General features: G+C 45.6%; 1 protein-coding gene across 8 annotated transcripts in view; it reads left to right on the forward strand.

Annotated features, from left to right (window-relative positions):
* The window catches only part of TRRAP (transformation/transcription domain associated protein), a 124,622-nt gene extending 111,804 nt beyond the window's left edge, over nt 1-12,818 (forward strand). For all 8 annotated transcript variants that reach the window (XM_053554838.1, XM_053554841.1, XM_053554840.1 and 5 more), the window contains 5 exons: nt 580-797; nt 3,052-3,236; nt 9,138-9,341; nt 9,430-9,624; nt 12,159-12,818. In XM_053554838.1, the coding sequence (XP_053410813.1) occupies nt 580-797; nt 3,052-3,236; nt 9,138-9,341; nt 9,430-9,624; nt 12,159-12,443 (1,087 nt within the window). In that variant the 3' untranslated portion in view covers nt 12,444-12,818. The remainder of the gene's footprint in view (nt 1-579; nt 798-3,051; nt 3,237-9,137; nt 9,342-9,429; nt 9,625-12,158) is intronic.
* The last annotated feature ends 673 nt before the right edge of the window (nt 12,819-13,491 follow it).

Raw genomic sequence — 13,491 nt, forward strand, 5'->3', positions numbered from 1 at the left:
GCCTTTTGGGGGGGGGTTCCCAGGGGTCCCCGCATTCCCTGCATAATATTTCAGATGCTGATTCCCTGAAATGAGAGAACTTAAGATTGTTCTAGGATTAGAGTGATAACGCCCCTTAAAGAGCTGATCTAACTGATAGGTTGACTGTTTTAAGTGAAGTTTGGGTTTGCTTTCCAAAGAAACTTTTCAGATCACCACAGACTTTACAAAATGTAAAGTATTGCAGTCTTTTGTAAAACTCCTGAAGCACAGTATTGAAGACAGAATCCAAGGATTGTAGAATTTACTAGAGCACACTCTATCTCATTTGAAAAGGTTTCCCTTAACAAAGCCGCTTGTTTCGTTTTGAGTTCTGAATCAGACACAGAGCTCTGCTTTCCTTCGATCCCAGCCAGGTATCCCTCCTCTATGATACCATTTCTGCCTTGAGGGCATCAAGGTGGGGCATAAACAAATTGATAAATGACTACCAACCTGTGCATTTCTTTTCCCATGATGGTTCTGAAAACCCTATCCTCTTAAGAAAAGGCCTTAATTTTGAGGCTCAGTTCGTGTCCTGTTGTTTGCTTGATTTGGTAGGTTTATGCCCAGGGTGGAGATTGTGCAGAAGCACAACACGGCGGCCCGCAGGCTATACATCCGTGGGCACAATGGCAAGATCTACCCGTACCTGGTCATGAATGACGCCTGCCTTACTGAGTCTCGGCGGGAGGAGCGTGTGCTACAGCTGCTGCGCCTGCTGAACCCCTGTTTGGAGAAGAGGAAGGAAACCACCAAAAGGCACTTATTTTTCACAGGTATAAGAGCTGCTCTTTGAGGGGCACAGGCAGCTCACATTAGCTTCCGAGGGTCTGCGTGTGCTGTCGTGTCCACAGCAGACAGTGTTGTTGGTTGTAAGGGGGAGGGGTGGCCTTGGGAGCCACTTTGCCCTCGGGCTCCTCGCAGAGGGGCAGGACCTCTGTTTCAGTTTCCTCAAGGCCTTCCTTGTTCTGCAGAGTGTTGTTTGGAAGTGGTGCTGGCCTGTGTGCACTGCCTTTTACTCCTTGGGGACTTTTTCTGTGCTGAGCCGAGGGCTTTTTGCTGGTATGTTATGGCAAGGGCTTGAGCCCTTCCTGGACCACACATGCACATGTGTTTGCAGGTGAAATGCAAGGCTTGGGAAAGTCCCAAAGCCCTGCAAAGGCTCTGGAAATCATTGCCAAGTGGCACAAGTAGCTGATAAGAAGCAGCCTCCTATTAGGTTCTGTTGCTAACCCCGTTATTGCAAGTGGTTTGTTTCTGTCTGGAACAGCTGAGTAGATGAGATGCCTGTAATTCCCCGTGAGAAGAGAGCCTTTGTAATGATACCTTGGCATGTAATCCCTGAGGTTAGCATGCTGCAGTGCATATTATATTATCTAGTCCTGTGTGGAATCTTCTTCTAACAGCAAAGGTATAATCCAACTCCTTTGACCTGAAATCTCTGATCCTTAAGTTTATAGAAATAACGTGAGTCACAAGTGGATAACATCTTTCAACTTGCTTGGCTTATCGGTGTTGCCAGGAGGCTTCATTTGTTCTGTCTGTGTGGATTTTCTGTTTCTTGATTTTTGTGTATATCCAAAATTTCATAATGACTCACTTAATAAGAAACAGATTCAAAAAACAAGTCTAAAGAAAGCTTGACATGCATCATAGAAAGCTATAGGTGTTTTACCAGTATATAACGTGGTCTGTAGTGGTGATCCCAGCTGTGGGTTATAGATGTTCTTTGCTTCTTCCAAACACTTGGTTGGCATTAACTGACGGTCCTAGTATATGTCCTTTTGTCATTTTAGGATTTCTTTATGGATCAAAGCCAGGGCACCAAGCCAGCAGCTATGGTTTTATTGATGTTGGACTGAATTAACCATCTTTGTTTGCTGAAGTCAAAATTGTCTGTGTGTGCACCACACTGGCACTTAAATCCAGGGCCTGGGGCTATAGGGGTCTGGACAGAGGCTGATGCAGAAGTGGGGACACATTTGCACCGAGACCCCACTCTGGCCAGGAGTTTGCACAGAGACCCCACTCTGTTTCCTCCAACTTTTGCAACAAACTTAACTGAATATTGTCTTAATCGCTCATTAAAATATTATCTCATTTAATCCATTTGTTCATTTACTCCTAAAATGACATGTACCAGAGCTGTCATTTAGTGCCAACCAAGTGTTTGGAAGAAGCAAAGAAAGCCTATAACCCACAGCTGGGATCACCACTGCACATCATGTTAAATACACGTTAAAACACCTGCAGCTTTCTATAATGCATGTCAAGCTTTCTTTAGGTGGTGTAGGTACTGTTATCCCACTTTTAGGTGAAAAAACTAAAGTTCACACAAGTCTAGAAACTTTCTGCAAATGATGTCACTAGAAAGGCAGGTGGGTGGCCCAGAGTGGGTACACCCAGCACTTCTGCTGTGCGGCTTCCCACATGCTCACACGAGCATGGTTCCAGGGTAGATTCTATCATCATGTAAGGCAAGCGCTTAGTAAACTGCACCCTGAATACCAGAATGGTGATGGGGGAACAGAATGTTGGTCACTTTGTGTGGATGAAGATTTACGAATTAACTTAATTGAATCGTCAAATTGACTGATTGCTTTCCTTGTCTGAACCATAGAATACAGAAAATTATTTGACATTATTTTCTTACTTCTCCAAAGATGGAGCATAGCTATTCTAGATAAAGGAAGACAAGTTAGTTTAATTACACCTGATAGAAGTCTTGGGCAGGGGGTGGTTTTTTCTGATAAGTTCTTATTAAGGGGGGCCTCAAAAGAGTGAACATTAGGCTGAGTCTCTTTATTTTTTATTTTTTGAGATTGCCTTCTAAAGCATTTCTATTTGTGAGCACAGGGTCACAAACAGACAGCCCAGGTGCTGTCACTCCTAGACATAAAGAGGTGGTGTGTGACAGGGGTTCTGGTACGTGCTTCTTGCACACACAGGGCCAGGCTCTGCTCCCAGCACGTGCCCTGGAGGTGGAGCCAAGTGCTAACCTGCTCCCCATTTCTTTTCCCCTCTCCCTAGTTCCCCGGGTTGTAGCAGTGTCCCCACAGATGCGCCTCGTGGAGGACAACCCCTCTTCACTGTCCCTCGTGGAGATCTACAAGCAGCGCTGCGCCAAGAAGGGCATTGAGCACGACAACCCTATATCCCGTTACTATGACAGGCTGGCCACAGTGCAGGCACGAGGGACTCAGGCCAGCCACCAGGTATCAGTTGGGTCAGGCAGAGCTGCTGAGCTGCCACCCAGGGCCCCTGGATGTGGCTGCTTCCTTGTGGTGGTGCTTGGACAAGTGTGCTTAGGAAATAATAGGGCCTTCTTTGATGGGATGTCTCTCTCACTTAAAATAAGTTGACTTACGTGACTCAGGAGACTGTAGAAATTAGACATTCCTTGATCTTAGTAAGGGCACATGTGCTGCAGACAGCTTGTAATGAGTGCACAGAGGTAAGTTCTCATCCATGGATAGGTCCCTTGACCTTTACTTGCATTTACATAGAAGCTCAGAAATTAATTAATTTTACTTTTATTTTTGAGACAGTATCTTGTTCTGTCACCCAGGCTGTGGCACAGTCATAGCTTACTGCAACCTCAAACTCCTGAGCTCAAGTGATCCTCCCGCTTCAGCCTCCCAAATAGCCACCATGCCTGGTTAAATTTTTAAAATAAAAATTTTGGCAGCCATACCTGATCTGGAAGGTTGTTAGGCTATTTATAGTCTATTTGTTCATGCTCCTCTGATCTGCTTCTGAGGCACCAGGTAATTTGCAGTGTCTAATATATGTACTTTCTAAAACACAAATGATCAGCTCTGAAACATGGACTCAGCTATGTCAGCTGCCTCAGCCAGGAGCACTGTGCCACGGGAGTCCTAGGTGGCTCTTGCCTGCAGCCCCTCGGGGGTGAGAAGGCCCCTCTCCTTGCCTGCAGATTTTTGTTCTTGGTGGGGAGCAGAGCTTGTGTGGGCTCCAGATGAGATTTTGTTCCATGTTGTAGAACAGTGGGAGGCAGCTGGTTTGGTCTCGCCCAGATGTCCTGTTGTACTTCCTGGGGTCCTAAGAAGGGGAGACCACAGGGGTGGGTGCTGCAACCTTGTCCCAAGTCTCCCAGGGACTCATTCTAGTTCGTCTGACCCCCCAGAGGACTTAGCTTTGCATAGGCTGATTGAGACTGTGGGGTGCTTACCTCATGTGCACTGCAGGGCCCAGGGCACAGGAGGGTCCAAGGTGCTTCAGGCCGCGGGGCAGCTGCAGCCTCCCCGCTGTGTGCAGTCAGAGGTGTGGAGCCCTGTTTTTGATCAGCCCCTGCACAGCGGTGGTGGCCTCCCCTAGGAATCTGTGTCAGGGTTTTCTCGGGACACAGGTCAAGGCCTGATTGTTCTGTGGACCTAGGGCAGTTTCTAGGTGTTTGTGGGAGAAGAATGGGTATAAGGCCACTTTTACCTTTGACAGTGTGGAAGCCAGTGACCTCTGTCTGCAAACACATGCTGTCATCAGAAGCCCCTTTTAAACCACATGTGTGGTGACCAGGCTGTGGTTTAGTCCAGCTTAAAAGCAGCGCAGAAGGCCTGCTGAGCTGGGGCGATGCCAGCAGTACAGAGAACCCTAGCCTCTTTAGGATACTTATATTATTATAAATGTTGTATTGCTATAATTCACAACCACAAAATTGTACATACCTTTGTAAAGTATATATAATTGAGTGTTTTTTTGTTTTGTTTTTGAGACAAAGTCTCACTTTGTAAAGTGCTATGGCATCACAGCTCACAGCAACCTCAGACTCTTGGGCTCAGGCAGATTCTCTTGCCTCAGCCTCCCAGGTAGTTGGGACTACAGGTGCCTGCCACAACACCCGGCTATTTTGGCGATGAGGTCTCACTCTGGCTCAGGCTGGTCATTGAACTCGTGATCTCAGGCAATCCACCTGCCTCGGTCTCCCAGAGTGCTAGGATTACAGGCGTGAGCCACTGCGCCTGGCCTAATTCAGTGTTTTTGTGTATTCACAAAGTTGCACAACTGTCACCATTTATCTTTTTTTCTTCCTTCTGCCCCATTATCTACCTATAAAACATTTTCATCACCCCCCGAAATGAGATCCCCCCTGTTGCTCTTCTGCCTTCAGCCCCTGGTGGCCCCAAATCTTCTTGCCTTTATGGAGTTGTCCATTCTGATAGAACATGTGAGTGAGATCACACTGCATTTGGGCTACTGTGCCTGGCTTCTTTTGCTTACTGTAATATTTTCAAAGTTTACCCACTTCGTAGCATGTATTGGTAGTTCATTACATTTTGTTGCCAAATGTTATTCTAGTATATGAATGTATTGCATTTAATTTATCCATTCATCAGTTGACAGACTTTGGAAGTGTTTATACTTTTTGACTATTATGACTGACTAATGCTACTGTGAACATCTGTGTACATGTTTTTTGTGTGATATTTATTTTCAGAGACAGGGTCTTGCTTTGTTGCCCAGGCTCAGTTCAAACTGGGCTTGATTGAGCAATCCCTCTGCCTCAGGCTCCTGAGTAGCTGGGATTCCAGGTGCACTGTAGGGTGAGCAGCTGTGCACATGTTTTTGTGTGGACATAACGTTTTCATCTCTCTTGGATATCCACTAGTGGAATTTTGGGGTCACATGGTAACTCTAGTGTTTAACCTTTTGATGAACTGTCAAATTGTTTTTCAAAATGTCTGCAAGGTATGTAGGTTCTAATTTCTCTATCTTGCCTATTACTGCCACTGTCTTTTTTACTGTAGCTGTCCTAGTGCATGTGAAATGCTGTCTTATTGTGGTTGATGACTGATAATGTTGAACATCTTTTCATGTGCTTATTGGCTATCTTTTTTTTTTTTTTTGTAGAGACAGAGTTTCACTGTATTGCCCTCAGTAGAGTGCTGTGGTGTCACAGCTCACAGCAACCTCCAACTCCTGGGCTTAGGCGATTCTCCTGCCTCAGCCTCCCGAGTAGCTGGGACTACAGGCGCCCGCCACAACGCCCGGCTATTTTTTGGTTGCAGTTTGGCCGGGGCTGGGTTTGAACCCGCCACCCTCGGTATATGGGGCCAGCGCCCTGCTCACTGAGCCACAGGTGCCGCCCTATTGGCTATCTTTTTATTGGTATATTTTCTTTGGAGAAATGTCTGTTTAGGCTCTTGGCTTATTTTTTAAATTGGGTGGTTTGTCTTTTTATTGTTGATTATAAGAATTCTTTGTAGGGCGGCACCTGTGGCTCAAAGGAGTAGGGTACTGACCCCATATACCCGAGGTGGCGGGTTCAAACCCAACCTCGGCAAAAAAAAAAAAAAAAAAAAACTGCAAAGAAAAAAAAAGAATTCTTTGTATGTTCTGGATACGAAGTTACCTTTTTTTTTTTTTTTTTAATTTTTTTTGAGATAGAGTCTCACTCTCTTGCCCCAGGCTAAAGTGCTATGGTATCAGACTAGCTCACATCAACCTCAAACTCTTGGGCTCAAGTGATCCTCTTCCCTCAGCCTCCGGAGTAGCTGGAACTACAGGTGCCCACCACAATGCTTAGCTAGTTTTTCTATTTTTAGTAGTGACAGGGTCTCACTCTGGCTCAGGCTGGTCTCAAACTCTTGAGCTCAAACAACCCACCCATTTCAGCCTCCTCAAGTGCTAGGGTTATAGGTGTGAGCCACTACGTCTAGCTTAGATAGAAGTTACTTGATACAAGTGACTTTGGTTCTTCCTGCCAAGATTTGTTGTTGCTGTTTATTTTTTGTGAGTTTCCCAAATTAATTTTATAAAGTCTGTTGAAGTCTCTGCTTGGTTAGCTTATTGGTTAGCCAAGAATTTGACAGAGACTTTTTTTTTTTTGAGACAGAGTCTCACTTTATCACCCTTAGTAGAGTGCTTTGGTGTCACAATTCCCAGCAACCTCCAACTTTGGGCTTAGGCAATTCTCTTGCCTCGGCCTTCCATGTAGCTGGGACTACAGGCACCTGCCAGAATGCCTGGCTATTTTTTTGTTGCGGTTTGACCAGGGCCGAGTTCGAACCCACCACCGTCGGTATATGGGGCCAGCACCTTACCCACTGAGCCATGGGCCCTGCCCAATAGAGACTTTTTAAGTGCTGTGAATAAGTAAGTCTCCATCTTTTTGAAGGCCTGTGTGTGGGGGCATGCCTTCAACACAGCCATACAGTGTACAGCTCTGTCTTGGCCCTGTCTTCCTGCTTGTGCACACCCTCAGGTGAGAAGATGGTATCTTTTTTTTTTTTTTTTTTTTTTTTTGAGACAGAGTCTCACTATGTCACAGTGAGAGTGCCGTAGCATCACAGCTCACAGCAGTCAAACTCTTGGGCTTAAGCAATTCTTTTGCCTCAGCCTCCCAAGTAGTTGGGAAAACAGGCACCTACCACAACACCCAGCTGTTCTTTTGTTGTAGTTGTTATTGTTGTTTTAGCTGGCCCTGGCCGAGTTCGAACCCGCCAGCCTTGGCGTATGTGGCCAGTGCCCTACCTACTGAGCTACAGGTGCTGCCAAGGAGGATGGTATCTTCTAAGTGGCCTCCTGGATTCCTGGAATACGTTGGAGCTATTCAAAATCCTTTATGGTCATCCTCAGCCCTTTTCTTTTGTTTGGCTCCTGCTTAGGTGCTCTAGCTGGTATTGCTGCCTCAGGTACCTGCCATGTTAAATAGTTGTCGGTGATTGTTTCAGATAGACACCATTCAGAAACGATATTCCTCACTGAGCTGAGATTGGTCAAAACAGGGACAGGCCCTATCGAGGTGCTGCAGGGCTAGGAAGAAGGGGGTGGGAAAGGGGCACACTAAGTTGCCACAGAGCAATCCTGTGTACTAGGATTCAGCCTTTTTTTTTTTTTTTTTTTTTTTTTTTTCTTCTTTTTTTTATTTTTTTTGTAGAGACAGAGTCTCACTTTATGGCCCTCGGTAGAGTGCCGTGGCCTCACACAGCTCACAGCAACCTCCAACTCATGGGCTTAAGCGATTCTCTTGTCTCAGCCTCCTGAGTAGCTGGGACTACAGGCACCCGCCACAATGCCCGGCTATTTTTTGGTTGCAGTTTGGCCGGGGCCGGGTTTGAACCCGCCACGCTCGGTATATGGGGCCGGCGCCTTACCGACTGAGCCACAGGCGCCGCCCAGCCTTTTTTTTTTTTAATCTCCTCAGACTATTGTAAGCCTTTAATTTCCAGAGTTCTGAAAAGGTTGATTTTGATGATTTTTCCTAGTGTTCTTAACCACTTTAGGAATAGATTTTGGAAGTCTTCACTGTGTAGTGCTTTTTTCCACTTTACAGGTGAGAAAATGAAGATAAATTGAATGTGTTACTGACAGTCTACCTTTTTCTTGGTTGCTAAGAGGCCTGCATTAGCCCGGAATAGACCTTGTGCCTTTACCAGTGGTCTGACAGGAACTAAATTAACTCAGTACACTCCTTTATTGAGACCTTCTCTAAATTTGTGATGTTTGAAATTGTCTTGTAAGTCTTTCAGCATATAGAATTCAGTTGAAGTGTTGTTTATCATCTGTTCTGTTTTTAGACTAACTCCTTCGGTCTTTAATAGTCTTTGATTTGGACTGGGCACAGTGGCTCATGCCTGTGATCCCAGCACTTTGCGATGCTGGGGCAAGATCACTTGAGGCCAGGAGTTTGAGGTTGCAGTGAGCTAAGATAACACCACTGCAGTCCAGCATGAGTGACAGAGTGAGACCCTGGCTCAAAAAAAAAAGCCTGATTTGAAGTGTGGTGTTGGTATCCATCTATTCTTTTGTCATTTTTGTTAATTGATACAATATATTCTGTAGTTAGGAAGGGTGAAATTTGTTTTCAGATATTTACCTACACTCTTGTAAGGCAAATGATACCACACGTCATGTAACTAAGGCTTTTATTCAAACAGCTCCATTGGTGCTTTAGAGCATAAGACCTTGAACCTTGGAGGGAAATCAAACAATCCTATGGATTCTTACGTGTAAACTAATAATAATGAGTATAAATTTGTGTCAACAAAATTTACTCTGTGGTGCTAAGTAACTAAGTAATTACAACTTGAGAGTTTTTCTCTTCCAGAAAAATATGAGTGAATTAGATAGAAGGGTCATGGAGTGATGTATTTCAGGTCCTTCGAGACATTCTCAAGGAAGTTCAGAGTAACATGGTGCCACGCAGCATGCTTAAAGAGTGGGCCCTGCACACGTTCCCCAATGCCACAGACTACTGGACCTTCCGCAAGATGTTCACCATCCAGCTTGCCCTGATTGGCTTTGCAGAATTTGTCTTGCATTTAAATAGACTCAACCCCGAGATGTTACAGATTGCTCAGGTAACTTGCTGTGAACAGCCAAACCCTCTCCTGTAGACATTGCCTTTCTGATGATGAAGTTCCTCAAGTATCTTCTTCTGAACTTTAGGACACCGGCAAACTCAATGTTGCCTACTTTCGATTTGACATAAATGATGCCACTGGAGACCTGGATGCCAACCGTCCAGTCCCTTTCCGCCTCACACCCAACATTTCTGAATTTCTGACTACCATCGGTGTCTCTGGCCCATTGACAGCCTCCATGATTGCTGTCGCCCGGTGCTTCGCCCAACCAAACTTTAAGGTGGGTCTTGGTGTCGTGTCATGAGCAGCACAAGCTGGGAGATTCGTGTACATAATGTGGCCTTGCATGAGCTGCCGATCCCACTAACAGCAGCGGCAGGGTCTTCTAAGAATGAGAAGACAGAATGCGGAGTTAGGCCAGTTGTTGCTGTACAATTAAAGTTTGTTCGTTTGGAAGAGGAGTTTAAAAATGTTCCCTATCCAGAAGTGTTTAGAATATTGAGGAACCCAGTTACAAAAAGGAATCTAGAAGTCTTTACTGGCTAACTTATCTCATTCCCGCTGTCATTTTGTACACCAGCCTCTGTTCTGCACATCTTCCTGGTATGAAAGGGCAGCAGTGTTCTCTGTGGGGTGGGGCTTGCCTTTCCAGGGGTGTGAGACATGGCCAGATGCCTTGGTGCACCTAAGGCCAAACCAGGATGTCTGATGGCTCTTCCATAGGATAAGACAGTAGCCAGACCTGCCATTTCCTAGGTACCTTCCCCATGTCAGGCACTGGCTGCTGAAATGGCTTCTCATCAAATTCTCCCAGTGCTTGAACAGATGGGAGGTCATGACATACCAAAGGTCACTGGGGGTGAGAGGTGAAGACTGGTATTCAAACCCAGGTCATTCTGACTCTGACCCTGTCCCCTCACCACTAGAACCGTCTCTTTGGGGCTGAATACAATCTTTATTTATTTTTTTTTTAACTTATGGTAATAATTATATCCCCCCCTTTTCCCACATAAACAGTTTGTATCTAGAGTGGGCCTCAGAACCCAGTTGCTTTCCAAAAACATTTAGTCAGAAGGTTTTAAATGATTGTATAAACTCTCAGCTGTGAACACACCTTGATATTTAATGGGTAGTAGCACGTATCTGTCACTGTGGGGTGTTATTTTGAGATATAGTGATTACCTTGTAAGAACATGAGCAAAAATAGCCTTTATGTTTGTTCTTGAGTGGAGGAATTTGTATTCTAATGTAGCAAATGCCAGTTTTATTTATTTTTTATTATCACTTCTGGCTTAAGACTTAAAATAGGAAGTTCTCATTTAGATAGAAATTTTATACTTCTGGAAATATCCATAGGGTTATCCTTAGCATGGCATTTCATTTGAAAACTTTAAATAAAAAGACATAAGATTCTTCATAATTTAAGGCCTATGACAACTTGGAGTGACTCCCTACATTACTCTTTAGACCGTGGTGATGGGAGAAAGTTAGATCTCCGAACTTTGGACCCAAATTTTTGGACTAAATTTAGTGAATGCCTTTAAGTTAAGTTCAAATGTAGACAGACCATTCTGTATGGGAATCTCTTCTAAAAACGTATTCTGTTGGCACCAAGGAAGGCAGAATAAAAGCCTTTATATTGACCCTAAGTGACTTTTAAATAGTCCTGGGTGCCTAAAATGAGAGTCTTCTCCTTCCTTTAAACACAACACCCAGCCTGACTATTGGGTCTCTCCTTCTAAAAAGAGTCACTTCTGTTCCCAGTCCTAGACATCTCAGCTGACCCATTTTGATCCTCTCTCCCACACAAATTTAAACCTTGAGCTCCAACCCTGCCTCGTCCTCTGACCTGGTTGTGGTTCCCTCTGCCGGGCATGTGGTTGGTGTCCTGCAGCATCTCAGGACCTGCTCAGCTGACCCAGCTCTGTCACCCCTGTGGGGACAAAGCTCCACTTAGGCCTCTCACCCTGAGGTTGGGGTGTCGTGCTGTGCTCAATACCCTGCTCAACACTGTCAGTAACTTCTAGCTACTCATAGCACAAATGAGGCCCACTGTGACTGAAAACCAGAGGCTGACCAGACTCTTCTGTGTGCACTTGACATTCATTAAATCCACATCACTGCGGGGAGAGGCTGTATCACTGTGCCCTATCTATAAAAGGGGAAATTGAGGTACAGAGCTTAAATAACTTTCCCAAGCACACCAGCCAGGAAGTGTTGGAGCTGAGGCCTGAGCTGTAGTCCACTGTGACCACCAGGAAGTCTGTGCCGCTCCACAGCCTCCCATGCTGTCCTTCAGTGTGGCCAGGCCCGCCCCTGCTGTCCGGCCCTTGCATGTGTCCTCGTCACTTGGCTCCTCAGAGAACCCACCCCCAAGCCACTTCCCTGGCTGTTCTCCCCAGTGCCAGTACCACTTCTTTGTCAGGGTGGGAGCCTGTGAGGCCTGGGGTGAGGTCTTCTCTGTGGTGTTCACCCTGGGCTGCAGTGGGCCTGCCTGACACTCTGCAGGCATTGGGGGCCTGGAACAGACGCACAGACATATGGGGGTCTGGGAGCGGCACTTGGCATATCCCAGATGTGCACTGCCTTGGCTTGTAGAAGACCAGACAGGAATGTCTTGTCCCTGAGGTCTTTGGGCCACTGCTCCAAGTAGAGGGAATGGAGAAGCTACTCACAGGTAGCTTCTCCAGCCCATCTGTGAGCCACATGGCCTTCCCTGGGCATGGAGGTTAGATCAGCCCCAGCTGTGGCTTAGCTCTGCTTCATCAGGAAGCTTTAGTAAAACATGGTCCTTTCATTCTCTCCTTCACACAGGTGGACGGCATTCTGAAAACTGTGCTCCGGGATGAGATCATTGCTTGGCACAAAAAAACACAGGAAGACACTTCCTCTCCTCTCTCAGCTGCCGGGCAGCCTGAGAACATGGACAGCCAGCAGCTGGTATCCTTGGTGCAGAAAGCTGTCACGGCCATCATGACCCGCCTGCACAACCTTGCCCAGTTTGAAGGCGGTGAGAGCAAAGTGAACACCCTGGTGGCAGCAGCAAACAGTCTGGACAACCTGTGCCGCATGGACCCTGCTTGGCACCCGTGGCTGTGACTGCCACTGCCCACTCCCTGGGAATGTGAAGGGTACCTTGGGCTCTGAGCCCACTGGCTTTTATGACTTCTGTCTGCCTTGTCAGTAATTTTATCTACAGAGTCCTGCAGTTTGGGTGGTTATTTTCTTGATAGTTTGTGTTTGAAAGGGGGAGAATTTAGTTTTAGGAAGAGCTGAACTGTTGTGACTCATGGCATGGCAGCCAGAAATGGCAGAGTTGAAACTTAACCCCAGGCTTTTAAAGTAAACTTTTAAGGAACCCAGATTCTCTGGTCTGGAATTTCTTTCTGAATTCTTTTTTATGGTATCGCCCCCTCTGTGTGAATGTACAGGTAGACCTATAGGGAACAGTTCGGTACCGTCCGTTTTTAAAAAGATCACCTCACAGCAGCCTCATGCTTTTGTACAGACCTTTGTAACAAGTGTACAGAAAATCCACTTTGTTAGAAAAACAAGAAATAATGAACAAATCGTGCTGGCTTTTCTCTGAGCACAAACTTTTATGCTGTATGTAACTGGCTCTGGGAATCTTGAGTGTTTGATGTGCAGTGACAAGGCTGCATGCCGCCTGCGGAGGGCACTGTTCCTTGTCTATTTGGATTCAACTAAGTGAAAACAGAACTGTGAGAGTTGGCAGGTGAATCTTGCTCTTTTTATTGCTGGTTCTTTGAATGTCTTCTAGACATTTACTATCATTGTACCTGGGGGAAAAGAATCACTTTTTTTTCTTCCTAATTTAAAAAGAAAAACTAGAAAGTTTAACTCCAGTCTTTCTGTTATGTTCACATTTTTATAAAACTGAGCATTGAGAATGTTCTATCTAAATTTGTACAGTGTGATTTTTTTTTAGAATAAATATTTTATAAAAGGATTTGTCGTCCCTTATCTATGTTAAAATGCTTGTTTGTCTGTGAGGCACTTCCTCTACCTCAACATCCCTGAATTGAAAAAGACTTGCCCCATTGAGAAGTGCTGAGTTTCTTCAAGGAAGGCCTCCTTTTACATGGCTCACAATGACACTCTAGCAAGGCCCTCCTCTGGGCCTCTG

Source organism: Nycticebus coucang, chromosome 12 (assembly GCF_027406575.1).
Source record: "Nycticebus coucang isolate mNycCou1 chromosome 12, mNycCou1.pri, whole genome shotgun sequence".
NCBI classification, from domain to species: domain Eukaryota; kingdom Metazoa; phylum Chordata; class Mammalia; order Primates; family Lorisidae; genus Nycticebus; species Nycticebus coucang.